The sequence below is a fragment of the Macaca fascicularis genome, chromosome 14 (genome assembly GCF_037993035.2).
Source record: "Macaca fascicularis isolate 582-1 chromosome 14, T2T-MFA8v1.1".
In the NCBI taxonomy this organism is placed as follows: domain Eukaryota; kingdom Metazoa; phylum Chordata; class Mammalia; order Primates; family Cercopithecidae; genus Macaca; species Macaca fascicularis.
This window is the reverse complement of record NC_088388.1, coordinates 40,584,267-40,603,696: the sequence shown is the minus strand read 5'-3', so window position 1 is coordinate 40,603,696 and position 19,430 is coordinate 40,584,267. Positions and strand designations below refer to the sequence as shown.

Here is a 19,430-nt window from a genome sequence, read left to right as displayed (position 1 = left end):
ATCTAAATGATGAGAAGAAGAAAATCATGCTAGGAATTTTTAAGACCTTGCAATATAGATAAACTTAGCACTTTTGAGGTAAAATAAGGCCAGTATATCAAGAAAGATTGAGAAGGAGAAAATAATGTAGTGCATTGTTATGGTAAAGCATATTATTTTTAAATCAACGAATAAATAGGGAAAATGTTCATATGTGAGTTTCCTGGGGCCAGTGATCTTGGCTGGACTGAAGTATTATTCTAGGGATCCGCCAGCAGTTTGACTGTAAGCTGGGTTTATTGTAACTATTTACAATATTAATATGTTGATTAATGTAACCTCTCACTCTATTCCTTTTTTTAGCTTCATTTTCTTTGTAGCAACTGTCACTATCTGATTTTATATATGTATATTCTGTGTCTTTTTAAAGACAAGGGTTTCTTTTTCTTCATTCTACAATTAGTTCAGAGAATAGTTTTTGATTTATATTAAAACATATGTAATATTTGCTGAATTACACAATTATTGAATGAATTTTGATACCTAATAAAATGGCAGCTTTCATATAGAAAATTAAATGCATTTTATTTTTCTTGCTCTCAACAGATACCACAATCAACTGTAAGATGTAAACAATTTAAAAATATAAGTTTGTAGGTTATTTAGAGAAAATATTTGTTATGGCTGTTGTTGTTGTTGTTGTGGTTGTTGTTTTAACTAATCTCAGCAATTCTCATGGCCCAGCACCAAGCCTGAAATAGTGGAGAACACAGAGATTAATCAAAGGATGAATGGGTAAATGGAACAATAATGGAATAAAGCAAGGCGGTGCAAATGCTATATGTATGCAGATAATGGAACTTCTAATTCTTCATATTCCTAATTTGAGCCTGGCTAGTGTGGTGTAGAATAAGTATTGCCATTTCCAGTTTAGAAAAGTCAAGGGCTTTGCCAAAGATCACATAGCTGGGAAATGGTAGAGGCAAGATTTGAATATATAACTTTCAAATCTGAGGGTACTGCTTTTCTCTTCTAATAGCACAATAATGACACTTGTAATGGTATAGAGATATGGTAGGATAGAGTAGTGTATGGGATTAAAAAACAAAAAATAATAATAAAACTAGAGTACATACTAGCACATTTGTCTACTTGGGCTGCCATAATAAAATACCATTGACTAAGTGTCTTAAACAATAAAAATCTATTATCTCACAGTTCTGCATGCTAGAAGTCCCAGAGCGAGGTGTCCATATGTTTAATTTCTGACGAAAGCTCTTCCTGGCTTGTAGACTGTGCCTTCTCTGTGTGTCTTCACTTGGCCCATACCTGTGAGCGCAAAGAAGTATCTCTGTTGTTTTTTCCCTCTGTTTACATTAACATGTGTCCTATGGAACTAGGGCCTCACTCTTGTGACTTCATTTAATTTAAATTAACCCCAGAGTGCTCTGTCTCCAAATACAGTGAGAATAAGGGGTTGAGGCTTCAACATATACATTTTGGGGGGATAAAATTCAGTCTATACTAACTAGAAATATAAGTGATGGATTTAAATCACAAGTATTCCTAGAGACTTGAATTGGGTCCTTGAAACTAGATGTTTTGGTCTAGTGAAGCATTTAGTGCATATTCATCCGAACTACTATTTTCTGCATATTCTTCACATCAAATTATCATGATATATAGTATTTTTAACCTGAATTCTAAATGAATCTTATAGGACACTGTTTTTTTTTTCTCTCTTCTCTCTTTTTACAATTTTTTGGTGATATATGACAGATGCCTAAAATACATAGGGAAATTGCAGAATTTATCTAGAAGGTTTATCTCTTATTTTACAGGCGCAGCAGCTTACTGATCTGGAACAAAAATTAGCTGTAGCCAAAAATGAACTGGAGAAAGCAGCTCTTGACAGGGTAAGTCTACATTCATGAACCATTAAAACTTTAGTTTTAGCAAAAAAAAAAAAAAAAGTTAAAGTATGTCCATTGATTTTCTTGATTTATTAATGTGATTCCAGATGCTGTGTATATAAGATAGTTACAGAATTCAGGAAGGTTTGATATCTTCTTTGGAATCCAATTATTTATTTGTTTTGCTGCTACAGTAAATTGACTGATGGTTCAGTCTTTGTGAGTTCATGGCTCCATTTTTCACCTCACTAGTATGTTTATTCCATAATACCATGAATAAACATGCTTTAAAACATCAACTAAGGCACTATATATTAACTCTGGGTGATGAGTTATGAAGCAAAAGGAACTAATTATTGGCATCAAATTGTTATAACCAGTTTTTGAATGTGTATATCTTATCATTTGTATTTATCTATATTTGCTTGGAAACATGAACAATAACACTGAGTACAGCAATGTTTATATTAATAATAAATGGAAGTAATTTAACTGTTTACTGTAGGATAATTAATGCACCTATTTTTATATATTTTCTATACTCAAATTTGGAAATAGTAATTAAAACATAATATTAACAAATATACATAAATGGATGCACAATCGCTGCAATATGGTTTAAATCCTAGAAGATCATTAGATTCCCATGATTCTGAAGCAGGCTGGTCTTCTCTGAGTTGTTACCCTCTCTGACTCTTGGAATAGTCTTCATGATATTAGATGTTTTCCCATTTGACTTCACATAATCCTTTTAGTCAATCAATGACTAAGTAGTTTTGAAGTGCCTTTTTTGTTGTGGCCATCCTATGCTAGGTACAATGGAAAATAGAAAATATATGAGACAAGGTCTTGGGTCCCATATCTCTCACAATTTTGTTTAGCACTAACAATTAGGAAATAATTGTATGCTAGGACATGAGGCAACAGAAGCACAGAGAATACATATGTATTCTGTAAGTACCTGTGGGTCATAGGGCATGGTATAGTCACAAAACACTTTATTTTGCAACTAGAATTTGGCCTGAGTCACAGAGCTCGGGGTTATTGTAGAGTTGTTCCTCCATCTTTAGTTGTACATATTCTTACCCATTCGATGCTCTTCTCCTCCCAATTCCACCTCCTAACCCCTGTCATTATGTCCCTAAATTTCAGGATGAGAGCCTGATGTTGCAGTGGTTAAATAATGGTCTCCAGAGATAGTTTACTTGTGTTCAAATCATGACTCTTTGACTGAATGGTCATGTTCAAATTCCTCAAAAATCTTCATGTCTCACTGGGAATAACAATAAACTGTATTTATAATGGTGATGAGAAAATTACACATAGTCAAAAATTACAGTACTAGGTACAATGCCTGGAAAACATTCAGTAAGTAAACTTAGAAGTTATTATTGTTACTGAGTGAGATCACAGATGACTTCTCTGTGATAAAAATTCCCTCTTTAACCTTGAGATCTTGTCACACCTTTTGGTAAATGTAAATGCCTTTTATATTACTGGAGGCTGATTTTAACAAATCACATGTAAGATACATATGAGGCTCATAAACTGTAGCCATAAAGTCAGATAGAAATGCTAGCTGACTTCAAAAGGGATAAAAACTACAGTTTAATGAAATGGATTTTCACCTCTCTCCATCATCTTTATATGAGGTTTTTAAAATACTCTTAGAGTATCTAGTTCCCAAGAACATAATATCTGGAATTCAAATAATCTTAACTACTTCATACATACTATGAAAAACTCTTAACACTTCAACTTGATTCGTATGACATATTTAATGAAAGAAGTCTCAGTTTAGTATCTCAGTATAAACAATAATATTATCAAGAGCTAAGAATCAACCTTGAGTTTCCAATCAATTATTTATTTGGCAATATCTTATGAATTATATATGGTTGGCCTCAGCTACTGGAATATAAAAGAAGCCTTATGCTAAGAAAATCTCTCAAACTTTTACATTAAAAGTATTTGTATAGTTTATGTCCCATACAAAATTTCACCCAGGAAAGCATACATTATTACATCCATATTACAGATGACATAGGTAAAATAGGTGACCTGCATAGACTCCAATGACTGAGTAATACAGAATGAGAAATCTTTTTGCCACCACACAGTGTCTGGCACATCACAGGAATATAACAAATACTTCTTAATTAAAAATAAAGACCTGACCTAAATGAATAAGCATTCTACTCATCCTACATACACGGGACCTGAATATCACTGGAGCAGAGGTCCCAAAATATTGAATGACTTTCCCAGGCTCTCTGAGCTGATTTCATGGCAGAAATAAAGTTAGGGAGAAAACGTTTGGCCTCACAGCCTCTCATGGTCTTTCCAAAGCCTGCAGTTGAGGACTTGGTGTCTGGATGCAAAAGAATTAAGGTAACATGAAAAATATCTTGTAAAGTTTCATTTGGGTAGAGATTAGATATTAGGGGCACAGTTGTCTTTGCAATGTATATCTTCTTGTCCCCAGACAAAATGCATTTTCTTCTGAGAAAAGTACTAACACACACCCCCCTCCAAAAAAAAAAAAAAAAAACTGTCTCTTAAATCTTCCACCATCTTAGGATCCCATATGAGAAATGATTTCTTATAAACTTTTCATATTATACAGTGTAAGTGGTAGTATTTTTTAATATATGAAATAAGTTTATTTTCTAATATACAAGATAAAATGAGAAATATGTCATTATTTTCTCTTGTAACAGAGCACTAACCTATATTCTCTGGAGGGTTTGTTTAATTTTTTATATAAAAACATGTGTTGTGTTAGAAACTGATGATGCCACAAAAAGGATATAAGCCTTCAAAAAAGTTTGTTAAAAGTGAACATTAAACATATAAACAACAAGATAATTTGAAATGATGGTAAGGATTCAATAAGATATGAAATTAGAAAATATAATAACAATTTTAAGAAAGACGCATTCCTGGAAAGGGTGACAGGGGCTGTTTCCATGAAAATAGTGTGTGAGCTGATACATATAGTTTAAGTGGTAGTTTCTATATGGGTATTTGGAAGAAGGGTTCTGCAAGCAGAGGAAGCAGCATTTGTAAAGGCTGTAATATGGAAATGAGTTTGGGATGCTTGAGGGTCTATATACAAAGGATATTGTGATAAACAGGGCATTTTAGTTAAGGAACTTGCATTTTACTATCACATTTTGAAACAAGTGGGAAAAGTGGTGTGCTGCAGGGAGTGGAAAGACAGAGCAAAAACAAGACTGGCTGTACATGGTTTATATCAGATTTCATTAGGTGACAGCTTGTTTTAGCAAACTTCAAAGTGAACAGTAGCCTGCAGTTTAAAACAAGTGACACCTAACAGTATAAATAAAAATGTAATGCCATCGTGGTATAAAATCATCCTCTGGGTTTTGCTCATGGAACTGAGTCAAGCCAAACCTGAGTATGAGTAATAGGCTCTGTTAAGTTAAAGGAACTTAATAGGCATTAGGTAAGTGGTGGGCAATTCGGACCTGAGGGTTTCTTCGATTTTTAGGCCATATAGGGTAACTTTGTGACCTTGTCATGGCATTTGTAAAATGTCATGGTTCAGGTGGGGGTGTCTTTTAGCATGCTAATGCATTATAATTAGTATATAATGAGCAGTGAGGATGAGCAGCGGTCACCCTCATTGCCTTCTTGGTTTTGGGGGTTTTGGCTGGATTCTTGACTGTAATCTGTTTTATCAGCAAGGTCTTTATGACCTGTATCTTGTGTTGACCTCCTGTCTCACCCTGTGACTTTTAATGCCTAATCCGGGAATGCAGCCCAGTAGGTCTAAGCCCAGCCCCTATTCAAAATGGAGTTGCTCTGGTTCAAACGCCCCTGACACTATTATCTAACAAGGCCCATAGGAATTGAGAGTTTTATCAGAGACAAATTTGTTTTTTCCATTATGTGGGGAAATCAAGTAGAGGTATAGGCTAATCTGAGAAACGTAAGAATCTACATTGCTATGGCAATGATTCTAAATATAGAAAGTAGATGCAGAAAGAAAGATGGCAAGTTTCATCAACAGAATAAACAGACAACCTATAGAATAGGTAGAAATATTTGCAAATTATGCATCTGACAAAGGTCTAATATCTAGCATATATAAGGAACTTAAATTTATAAGAGAAAAACAACCTCATTAAAAAGTAGGTGAAGGACATGAATAGACACTTTTCAAAAGAAGACATACATGTGGCCAACAAGCATATGAAAAAAGCTCAATATCACTAATTATTAGAAAAATGCAAATCAAAATCACAATGAGATACCATCTCACACTAGTCAAAATGACTGTTATTAAAACGTTAAAAAATAACAGATGGTTGTGAGGTTGCAGAGAAAAGGGAAGACTTATGTAGTTAGTGGAAGTGTAAATTAGTTCATCCATCATGGAAAGCAGTATAGCAATTCCTCAAAGAACTAAAAGCAGAACAATAATTTGACCCAGCCGTCCCATTACTGGGTACACACCAAGAGTAATAAACATTTTTCTTCCATAAAGACACATGCATATGAGTGTTCATTGCAGCAATATTCACAATAACAAAGGTATAGAATCAACCTAAATACCCTTCAATGACAGATTGGATAAATAATGTGTGATACATATACACTATGGAATAGTATCCAGTCATAAAAAAGAATGAGATCATATCTTTTGCAGGAACATGGATGGAGCTAGAGGCTATTATCCTTAGAAAGCTAATGCAAGTACAGAAAACTAAATACCCACCACTCCCACAAGGGAGCTAAATGATGAAAACTTAGGAACACAAAGAAGAAAACAACAGATACTGGGGTCTACTTGAGGGTGGAGGATGGGAGAAAGGAGAAGAGTAGAGAGGAGTAGAAAGGATAACTGCTGGGTACTGGGCTGAAGACCTGGGAGATGAAATAATCTGTATAACAAACCCTCATGACACACATTTACCTATTTAACGAACCTTCATATGTGCCCCCAAACCTAAAATAAAAGTTAAATAAAGATGGTAACTTTCAAAAAATGATATTTTCTACATCAGAGTAACCTAGAGTATATTTCCTTTCCTGCAAACTATCGTGATGGAAATCATGTTAGTTCAAGAGAAAGTAGTAAGATATATCTTTGTATTTTGGTGTTCAAAATATGTCATGAAATGCATTAGCTCCTAGAAACAGACCGAGTGTGGATAAAAAAGTATGTCATAATGAAATTTATATATTAGGCAATTACATTTGAAAACCGATATATATTTTTGTGGGGAGTCTAGGCTAAGAGGAAAGGGAGAACGATGAGCATAGCTAAATAAATATGTTAATGCCTCTTTTTTGTAGGAGTCACAGATGAAAGCAATGAAAGAGACTGTGCAGCTCTGCTTGACATCCGTTTTCCGTGATCAGCCTCCTCCCCCTTTAAGTTTAATTGCGTCAAATCCCACTCAGATGTTACTCCCACCCAGGAATATTGCCTCTAAGCTTCCAGATGCAGGGGCCAAAAGCAAGGTACCTACCTTTTATTTGTGCTTTGTAAAGTAACAGCAAGTAATGTGTTGTCTTTTAAGTCCAGTGTATATAATCACCAGAGTGGATTCAAGTATGATAACAAATCTATTGAAAGATTAGGAGGAAAATGGAAGGTAGTAACCCAGCTTGTAAAATTTCCAGTCACTAGAAGACTGTTGGAAGGGAACTTTTCTTTCATAGAGAACCTAGCTGTTTCTTAGGCAGAATCATCTAACTGTTTAATACAAAACAATAACTAATAATGTTGGAGTAAATTAAAAGAAAATATCTTGTATTACATTGCAATAAACATAACAGGTTTGATATGGAGAATATTTTCTTCTGGGGTATAAGTATCTTCAGAAAAGTATTTATTTTTTTCTTAAGTTCACAACTCTCAACACTGGCTGCACATTAGAATCTTAGTGTAAATATTTTTTTGAAGTGTGCTTAGGTGTATTTACATTTAAAAAGCCTGACTCCTGGGATTTTTTTCCTCAGACCTATTAAATTAGATTTTTTTTTGGGGGGGGGGTTAGACTCCAGTTATCAGTAATTTTTCAAAGTCCCAGGGGACTTTAAGGTGCATTTAACAAATTTGAACAAATCTTCCTCCAAATTCAACTCATTTGAACAAATCTTCCTCCAAATTCCCTCCACCAACCTAGTTTAGACAAAACAAAGACTATTTAATGGTGCTTTTGTTTCAATCTTCAAAAACTTAAATTTGTAGGTCCTACACTGAAATAAATCCTGACAGCCAGAAATCATCTTTGGAGAAAGGAGTTTTGTTTTGAGCACTATGTTGGAAAGATCTAGTTCTCTGATCACTTGTCTGAGCATCACTTGTTATTTAAATGAGTGCTATGGATACCAGCCTGACTTCTAAACGCAAATCTCAAGGGTTGAGCGCAGAAAAACTTAAGAACCACTAATGCAAATACCTAATGATGTGTTACATCTGACTTTCTTACTGCTTATTTCTGAGATTTCCTATTTTTGAATTAAAGTGGGTCGATTAGGGAAATGCTACTTTCAGGATGGAGAGTCAGAAATAAGTAGAATGAAATAAATCTTCTGACGTACTGTTTTTATCTGTAACTAGTCAACTTATGAACTACAAAGATTTAATCTGTGTGAGATCCTTATGTAATATTAATGTTTCTCTTTTAAAAATTATTCAAAACAACATAATTTAACTTTATTATATTATTGTCTGTGTTTTTATATGTACTGAAGGACCTCTAAGAATTTCAAAGCCAATATTTTTCTCATTAGTTTTGTTCTGCCTTTTCACTGAAAAGTAGAGATTCAAAGTGTTTGTTTACCTAACAAAACTCAGGCAAAATAAGTACATGATAATGTAGTTTTTAAATGTTCGTCATGAAACATTCCGGGTAAGTTCTTTGAAACTGGTCATTGGTGAAATGCACAGCTGCAGACAGCCTTACCCATCTGTCAGGAAACCACACCCTTAGTCCACTTAGTGTTAAACCTCCAAAGGATGAGGAAAGGTTCAGTCTCATTAAGATTCATGACTTTGGACAAAACAGCTTTGTAATTCTATGGGCACATTATATTTGTTTCCAACTCAAAATATATCTGTTTAAAGTCATTATTAAAACTAGACTGTTTTTGACCCTGAATGTGTGGAGGAAATTACTAGTTGTTGCTATAACTGGTTTTCTATGAATAAATGTATGCCTTGTCTTTGAAATAAATAATAAATTTTTATTATTTATCTTGGCTTATCACAGAAAAAAAGATAGAAAATCATTTAGAAGACCATAGTTTGGTGATTGCCTATTTTTTAAAAAATAACAAGAAAGTCAATTGTTTAAGATAGAATTTAGTAAGTCTAATTTAATGTACTATAGAATGTTCTGTTTTACAAAGATGTCCATTAAAAGTTTGGATGCTGTTTAAGTTTTGCTCATATTATTTATCTTTTTAATAGTGGCAAAATTGTAATTTTTGTATGCTTGGGACTTAATCCCTAAGCAGTACCCTCACAAATAATATTTTTAAAATCTTGAATAATATAATGTGATACAGGTGTGTATAATAAAACAAACATTTCAGCCATGGAATAATTATTCTCTATATCCAAAAAGACGACTCGTAAATGAGGATATTTGACTGGTTTCAAGTTCTTCAGAATTGGCTAAAAATCGCCACAGTGATATGCAGTGCCTGGTGAGAGTTGTAAGACAATCCTATCACAGGACCTCTTGGTGCCTCAGTTTCCTTAATGCCAAACTCAGTGTTATTGTGATGTGAGTACTCAGAATAATAATTCTTCTAATTTTCCATAATATCTGGCCATCTTCATCTAATTTCATTTGATTTTTACTTAGAGAGGTCTTATTTTTTCCTAATATAAATCCTTACATTTCCCAGTATGCAGTTTTAAGCAATTTTCAGCTCACGTATAGAAAGACAACATAGTGACCAAAATATGTTATTCGTTTTTTCTTCTAGGAGATTGGGTAATGCAGCCAAATTTTTTATTCCTGAGCATGAATGAGTCAATATTTATATGTGTGTGTGTGTGTCTATATATTTATATATGTACATATATATGCAAATATTTTATATATAATTTTATATAATATATTATGATATATATTTGATATGTATGATATATTTTATATTATATCTAATATATTATTATATTATACATAATATAATATAGATAATATATTTAATTAATATATAATTATATATTTATATAATATATTATATATTATATACAAAATATATAATATAAAATATGTTTTATATATTACATATACTATATAATTTTATATAACATATATGTAAAGTATGTTATATATCAAATATATATTTATAGTATATATTATATACATACTATATTATGTATTGTAAATATAATACATATAAATATATATTTGATTATATATAAAATTATATAATATACATATATATATAATTGTGAATTTTAAAAGTCACAGGTTCAAGAAGGGAGGAGTACAAAATTGCAAGGGTTTATTAGAAAAAGGTTAAAAATAATTAATGTCTTAGTACCCACACCATTTAAATTTATTGTTTTTATTATGGTGCATACCTGTTACATTCACTGTTAGAACTACAGCTTAAGTTTCTGCGGAGAATCTTCAACCAAGCCCATCAGATACCCTTTCATCATTGCCCTTTGTAAAATCGAGGTGCCGGTTTCTCTCTAATTGGAGTGAATTATTTCTTACCCTCCCAGTTAGAATTATTTTTTCTTTCCTCAGTGCTTGCTTTGACAGCTGAGTGTTTCCTACTCTTGGCCCTTGGTCATCCCTTGAATGTTATGTCTGCGTATGTCTTCCTTCTTCAGAGAGATGACTGTGCTGAGCTCATTTATCTGTTTAACATTATTTAGTGTCCAGAATGATGTTTCTAGAATATTCATTTGAAATACTTGTGGTATGCCCTTCTTCTTCTTATAAATTGTCTTATAAATTTCAAATGACACTTGTTATATGCCCTTCTTCTTATAAATTTTCTTATAAATTCTTCTTAGAAATTTTACTTATTTGGAATTTAGAAAATTATATATTATTGTTTGTTTAGTGCTTCGTATTCAACTACATTGTTTTTCTTCTATGTACCAGTACTCTGCTGGTAACTAAGACAGCAAGCACATTTGAAGTGACACAGCCCTCAACTTTTGGAGATTGTAGCCTAATTTTCTGTAAGAGACAACAAGAAAACTGCAGGATTTATTCTTAGTAGTAGATCAGGTTATTTTTTGTTCGTTTCCTTTTTTGTTTTCTAGATACCTGGATACAAATACACAGGAGATGATGTATCTTTTATGTCTTTGTTATGATAATATATGTTTGTTATGTAGAAAATAATATTCTTTCAAATATATAAAATGCCAAGATAGAAACCAGGGGATCCAATGTGCATTTTGCATGAAATGACCCCAACTAAAGTAGAAACAAACAAACCATGTGACAATCTTGTAACCTATGTAGGAGAGGATGGTGACCTACTTTATGTCGCCGACACTGGAAATAGGATTCAAAATGTTATTGAGTCATAAAATTGTCATGACCTAGTGACTAAATGGAAAGCATGAAGGGAGGAAATCAAGAATAATAGTCCTTGCATTCATTCACTGTGATGTAAAAGGCAAGAGGGGGGTTTAAAAGGGAAACCAAACTGATTTGTTTTTAACCTGCTGTGTTTTGAGTTTCTGTCATAATACCAAGAGCCCATATCCAGTAGATGATTATGTATTTAAATCTGGAAGTGAGGTAAGACATCTGAATAAAGATATAAGATTAGATATCATCACAATGAATAGGGTTAAATATTGGAAATAAATAAAATTACCTGAAAAGACGGTATGGAGTGAAAAGAGGTGAGGGCTGCAAAGATACTCAGCATAAGAAATAACATGAGTATGGATTTATGTGTAAGCTAACAGATGGAATGTTTATGACAAAAGTGCATTTATTCCTATTGTTTTGCTGAGATACTCTCTAATGTATATTTAAACTGAGAGTCATGATTTTTCTATGCCTATTTTGCTAGTGCAAAAAATAGAGCATGCATGTGTATATTTAGAATGATAAATACTCCAGTGGTCTGTTGGAGGTGGCTCATACGTGCTTGCAAATGTTGACTGTTAAATTTACAGAATTTGTACTATTCAACTGTTTAATACAGTCATTATTAAATGTTATATATACTTACAATTAAATAAATTCTACCAATGGCAGTGTGGTAAATACCAAAGCTACTACGTAGTACTATAATCTATGCTGTTAAGGATATTGTATATTTTGGATCTGTATAGTGGAAATACTATATAATAGTATATTACTGCATATCTCTTTGCAATTTGTGTTCAATGACATCATGTTAGTAGATTCAAATTCGTAGTATTTATACTGTAGAAATTGACAAACACTATAAATTGGGATCCTCCTAACCCACAGAACTAGTGAATAGCATGCCTCTGTGTGTGTGTGTGTGTGTGTGTGTGTGTCTTTGTGTAACACTTAAGACAGGATTAATTGGAATTATAAATAATATACAAAAAAAAGTGACTAACATTTTTTCTACTGCTGTGTGGTAGAGCTAGATGCATAGCAGTGCTCAGAAAAGGCAAATTAATAAACAAAAAGCTTGTGTAATTAATGGCATTCTGAAAAAACTCATTTTGTGTAACTATTACAATACTTAATTATATTCATTTTTTATAAAATATATACTTTATAGAATTTGGAAAAAAATAAATATAGGAGGAAGAACAGAAAACATATCACCAAGAATCCTACCACTTTTAGTTTAAAAAATATGAATTAATACACAGCAATATGTTTGGTGTTTATATTTGCATAATGGAATGTTTAAGAGGTAGGATTCATTAGTCAGACTAAGTAAAAATCTCTTTTCTGCTACTTTTTAATTTTAATGCCTCGATCAGATTACTTAACTTTTCTGAGACTCATCTTTCATGTCTATTAAATGGAGATAATTACAACACCAACCTGAGAAAGTTGTCGAGGAGATCAAACACAAAAATTCACATAAAACATTAGCATATGTTGTGGTGCCTGACATATATAAAGCAGTCAATAAATATGTGAAACAAGTATTAGGATCTCTTAAAGCCAAGATAACATGAAAACACTTGAAGAAAATTTTTAGTAGGATGTTACTTTAACTTTAAATAAAGTTACACTGTTTACATTGTATTATTTTTCAAGTGTTAGAATACATTAATTCAAATAAGTGTAGCTTCAATTTTTAGCATAAAAGTATAGCAGAATCCTTACAATCCATTTAGTGTCAGGGATCATAACAGTACATGTCATAAAGAAAGGAGAATGTTTAAAGACACCAGAAATGGAAAGCAATTCAGATAAGCAATGCAGACAAACAGCAATAAAACTGTGCTACGAAAACCCATATATCACCCCATCCCAGGCTATTACCGTTTCTTTTCTTTTTCTTTTCAACTCACTGCCTTAGTTGCAGTTTATATCGTTGAAGGTCACAACTGTGAGGTCTACTTAATTGGAAAAGGATGATTTATTAATTTTTGTTTAAATTTGTTGGAAATGCCGAAGTCATTCCAGGGCAGCAGGATGTAGCTCTCTTTAGGAGCTTAAAGACACGCAAGTGAAAGCTGAATTTTTCTTAGTGTCTGGAAGTTTAGATAGGTCAAGGTACATTTTTCTTTTCCTCTTTTCTGCCAAAAATCTGTTACAAAGTAGTTTTTAAGAAACCTCAAAACAATGCACCTGGAATCATCATAAGCCAAGGTTCTGAGCCTAGGCTGCATCTTCAAATGATTATGGGCTTCAAAAATGCTTACACCTGGGTGTCAATACTCCCAATTCTGATACAATTTAACAGGCATTTAGGCTAGTTTTGGAGACTTTTTAAAAACCTCAGATGATTCTAATTTACAGCCAAGGTTGAACATGAGTAAGATCCTTAGTTTAGAAATGAGAGAGGACTCTAAGAAGTAAGCTTGCCCCATCTCTCTAGTTCTCTGCTTCTAGAAGAGATTTCTCAGGTAACACAGAGGTGATCAATTTTAAACAGTTCTCTTTTTCCACCTGCTGTCTGTCAATAGCTAAGCATTTAGTTATCTCCAATATTTACCACCTGTTGACATTCTTTCAGTGCTACAAATGTATATTTTATATCTTCATTGATCAGAATTATTGTGAAGATAAAAGTAAAGGTGTCAGTCTAAAACATTTTTGCAAAATAACATTACATTTGAGAAATTTTGTTTGTATTTTCTTTGAGGCCTTGGAAGTTTGAATGCCTGGTTTAATTACTCCCGAATATATGTGGCATTTCCATGGCAATTAAAATTTTAAGTAGAAATGTGTAATATTTTACATGTTGCTATATAAAAATGTATATTATATGTGCACATAAGTATTTGTATTCTTATATTATGAATTATAAAAATATATTTAAACTGGTAAATACAAAAATTGAGCTCATGAGGACTCTTGTTTTATATTTAGTAATGGTATACAGGTTTGTATCTAGGAATGGTCTGAAATAACCTTCTAAGTTTTCATTTACTCATCATTCCTGATACATATTTAATTTTTAAAAAAAGCTAGTCATGGAACTTGATTACATGCATATATCTATGAATGTCTTCCAAAGACATTTGTTAGAGAACTGAGGATACAATTTATTTAATCCTTCTAAAATTAAAATAAATTTAAACAAAACATTCTTGGTGGGAATGTTATTTTATGTAAGTCTAGGAAGTCATATTTATAATTCAGAGAAAATGTCATTACTTGCTATCTTCTATGTCACAAAAGAATGTTCACCAGGTTCTATTTTTATTTCCCATATTTTTGTTAGAATCTCCTGGACACTCATCAAGTAGCAATTACTTTTATGGTACCTCCATTGTAACAAAGGTTAAGTTTTTTTTAAATGTATTTTATTTACTACTTGTATTCATAGGTAAGAAGCCCAACATCCCTTCCATTAATTATCAGTAAAAGCAGCATTTTGGTTTTGACACTAGAAATTCTTACTCAACTCTTCTTTTTGTCTCTTCAATTGTAAATGTTCTGAACCTGAAAAACTCCATCTACAGCAGATGTATTTCCTTTTATACTTGCAAAAAAAGTCTATAAGAAATTTAATAAACTTAATATTGTCATTGTAAATTTTCAGTATTTCTTTTCTCTCCAGATACCTACTTTTTAAATTTTCGTATATTGAAGCTACTAAGAATCTACTAAAATTCTTTAAACAATGAAAGGCTGACAAGATTAAAGTTTTAAGAAGATAAATCCAGCAGTATATAGAGAAAAGGGCTAGGTGAACAGCATCTATAAACAAACACAATTTGGGGGAAAGTAGTATATTCTTGGTGAGAGACAGTGAGTGGCAGTGGGGAAGGAGAGAGAAATGCAAATGACATGAAATTTGGAGATATTTGTGAGGAAGTGGAGATAAGAAAACTGCATTTTTTTTTTCTTTTGAGATGGAGTCTTGCTGTCACCCAGGCTGAAGTGCCGTGGAGCGATCTTGGCTCAATGCAACCTCTGTCTCCTGGGTTCAAGAGATACTCCTGTCTCAGCCTCCTGGGTGCCTGGGACTAGGTGCCACCATGCCCAGCTATTTTATTTTATTTTATTTTATTTTATTTTATTTTATTTTAGTAGAGATGGGGTTTCACCATATTGGCCAGGCTGGTCTCAAACTCCTGACCCTGTGATCCACCCACCTCTGCCTCCCAAAGTGCTGGGATTACAGCCGTGAGGCACGACACCCAGCCGGAAAACTGCATAATTGTTTTTAAGGAAATTGGCTATGAAGAGAAGAGTGGGAAAATGCAGTGGGGGAGGTTCTTTGTAGAATGGAAAGAGATTTGAGTATAATTTTAGAAATAAAGGTAATGAATAAAAAAATATATTGACCATATTGAAGGCGTAAAATAGAGATATATGATAAGGATGCAAATTTTCAGAAGCAGCAGCAAGAAATATGAAGAGTATAAGATGATGGCTGGGTGCGGAGGCTCACACCTGTAATCCCAGCACTTTGGGAGGCCGAGGTGTGTGAATCAGCTGAGGTCAGGAATTCGAGACCACCCTGAAAAACCCCGTCTCTACTAAAAATACAAAAATTCGCTGGGCGTGGTGGTGCATGCCTGTAGTCCCAGCTACTCAGGAGGCTGAGGCAGGAGAATGTCTTGCATCTGGGAAGCAGAGGTTGCAGTGAGCTGTGATTGCATCACTACACTCTAGCCTGGGCAACAGAGTGAGACTCTGTCTAAAAAAGAAAATAAAACAGTATAAGGTGAGGAGTTGGACATCAAAAAGAGTAGGGACATATCAACTTTTGAGATGAAGACAAGTTGGTAAAGATGAATGAAGATACAGAGAGATTTAGATGCAGATGGAGGAAAGGTCTAAATGATACCACATGACCTGTAGTTTATCAGTCAACATTAGGCTTTTCCTGACTCTGGAGAAGAAACCTGACATGCTCCACAAATGTCTTTGCAAACCTTGATTTCTCTCTGTCACATTCACCCTAATCCAATTTCTAAATCCCCTCTATAGCGTGCCTGTGAGCATCCTGCTTTGTTCTGCAATCCAAGGAGGAGGGGGTAGGAATATGAGAACATACATTCCCTCAACTGCTTCAAGAGATGGGCTTAGGAGACATGAGATCCAATCAAATGAAGGGTTGCTTCAAACAAAATTTACCAAAAGAAAAGCAAAAAAATATACAAAATGATGATATGGATTAAAACTTAAAAATAATTTCAAAACACAGTTAATACATTCATGTATGTTTAAGGAAATTTAAATTTGTAAACAAAATTAACTATGGGATTGAACTCACATATAGTTCAGTAGTGCCTCATATTCCAAAACTATCTTCGTAAAGACAGGGGTAGGCTCTGATCTTTTCTGCCTTATAGGATTGTAGCAGATGTAGAGAGAAGCTGAAAATACTTCTTTCAGTTATTGGTTTATGCTGATTTCGTTTTTTTTTTTTTCTGTTAGTATGTATTACTTTTTAATTTTTTTTTAATTTTTATTTTTTACGATACTTTATGTTCTAGGGTACATGTGCACAACGTGCAGGTTTGTTACATATGTATACATGTGCCATGTTGGTGTGCTGCACCCATTAACTCGTTATTTATATTAGGTATATCTCCTAATGCCATCCCTCCCTCTTCTCCTACCCCACAACAGGCCCTGGTGTGTGATGTTCCCCTTCCTGTGTCCAAGTGTTCTCATTGTTCAGTTCCCACCTACGAGTGAGAACATGCAGTGTTTGATTTTCTGTTTTTGCGATAGTTTGCTGAGAATGATGGTTTCCAGCTGCATCCATGTCCCTACAAAGGACATGAACTCATTCTTTTTTTATGGCTGTATAGTATTCCATGGTGTGTATGTGCCACATTTCTTAATCCCGTCTGTCAATGATGGACATTTGAGTTGATTCCAAATCTTTGCTATTGTGAATAGTGCTGCAATAAACACACATGTGCATGTGTCTTTATAGCAGCATGGTTTATAATCCTTTGGGCATATACCCAGTAATGGGATGGCTGGGTCAAATGGTATTTCTAGTACCAGATCCTTGAGGAATCACCACACTGTCTTCCACAATGGTTGAAGTAGTTTACAGTCCCACCAACAGTGTAAAAGTGTTCCTATTTCTCCACATCCTCTCCAGCACCTGCTGTTTCCTGACTTTTTAATGATCACCATTCTAACTGGTGTGAGATGGTAGCTCATGGTGGTTTTGATTTGCATTTCTCTGATGGCCAGTGATGATGAGCATTTTATTATGTGTCTGTTGGCTGCATAAATGTCTTCTTTTGAGAAGTGTCTGTTCATATCCTTTGCCCACTTTTTTGATGGGGTTGTTTGTTATTTTTCTTGTAAATTTGTTTGAGTTCTTTGTAGGTTCTGGATATTAGCCCTTTGTCAGATGAGAAAACAGAGATATAGACTAATGGAACAGAACAAAGCCCTCAGAAATAATACCACACATCTACCAAAACAGAGATATGGTACTGGCTTATGCTGATTTCCAATGGTCCTTGTGAGGTATTAGCAAGTGCCATTAGGTGGGCACCCTGAGTATGTTGAGTTCCCTCTTTAACACCACTGTCTTGGAGAACTGTGTTAAAATCTGTTGCAAAATATCTGATACCCAGTGCCAAGAATTATTTGTAAGAGCACTAATTTGGATTTCAGCAGACCAGTTGCAAATCCTGATTTCTGCTAATTATTCAATACACATATGATGCCTTGAACAATTGTACTAGAAATTTTGATTATTCATTTGTGGAACAGAGCAAGCAATACAAAACAGTGAGCCTAAGAAACCAAAATGAATGTGTGCTAAATTTATAGTATGATTGAAGATATGTAGTATGTCCAGCATTTAAGAGCATAGACTCTAAGGGCAAACTGCCTGAGTTTGAACCTGTACTCTGCCACTCATCAGCTGTGTAAAAGGGGAAACTTTTTGAACCAGTTCCTCACCAGTAATGTGGGGATAATACCGTTTTTCTCAAAGTGCTCTTATGAGGATGAACTGAATATTATTATTTTGGACTTATTTGGCTTAATATTATATGATTATGTGATCATCTCTAGGGAAGTGTCATCAAAAAGATCTAAATAAAGTTTGACAATAAGAAAATAATTTGAACATTCACCCAAATAATTTTCATAGCCAGGCGCGGAGGCTCATGCCTGTAATCTCAGCACTTTGGGAGCCTGAGACAGGTGGATCACCTGAGGTCAGGAGTTCGAGACCAGCCTGACCAACATGGTGAAACCCTGTCTTTTAAAAATGCCAAATTAGCTGGGTACGGTGGTGCCTGCCTGTAATCCCAGCAACTCGCAAGGCTGAGGCAGGAGAATCGCTTGAACCCGGGAGGTGGAGAGGTTGCAGTGAGCCGAGATTGCGCCATTGCACTCCAGCCTGGGTAACAGGAGCAAAACTCTGTCTCATTTAAAAAAAAAAAAATTGAATTTTCATAAAAGAACTTCCAAAAACAATTGGAAACATATGGAAACATAAGATCTTTATAGTTTCTAAAAAGGAATAATATCATTTATACTATAACTGATGAAAGACCAGATAATTCTTTATTATATTGATCCACTCTCAGTGTACTATGAGTTGGATTTAAATGTTTCAGAGAAAATTGGAAGCAGTAGCCTTGCTTTCATCACCATATAGAACATATTGATATTTAGAAATTTGTGAAATCACAACAGTGTGTGTGAGTCTTCTACGGTGCTGGTATTAGGCTTTCCTATGACGTATGTGGTTCTCTTTGATCTCCACTTTATAAAAACAAGAATATTCTGAGTTTTTGTAGCTACCTAACCTAAGAATGTATCCACATCTATTATAATCTAAAAGCAAACTTTTCTCTTTTTCAGGATATTGTTCAGTTTTTTTTTTAAGAACTGAGATATAGGCATACAATTTTAAGTTTCTCACTGTTTTTTATTGTCGTACGATAAGAGAGGAGGA

At 33.8% G+C, this 19,430-nt stretch overlaps 1 protein-coding gene across 3 annotated transcripts in view; it reads left to right on the top strand.

Moving 5' to 3' along the window:
- Nucleotides 1–19,430, top strand: part of LUZP2 (leucine zipper protein 2) — a 578,438-nt gene that overhangs the window by 480,437 nt on the left and 78,571 nt on the right. For all 3 annotated transcript variants that reach the window (XM_005578372.5, XM_045371619.3, XM_005578370.5), the window contains 2 exons: nucleotides 1,821–1,895; nucleotides 7,218–7,385. In XM_005578372.5, the coding sequence (XP_005578429.2) occupies nucleotides 1,821–1,895; nucleotides 7,218–7,385 (243 nt within the window). The remainder of the gene's footprint in view (nucleotides 1–1,820; nucleotides 1,896–7,217; nucleotides 7,386–19,430) is intronic.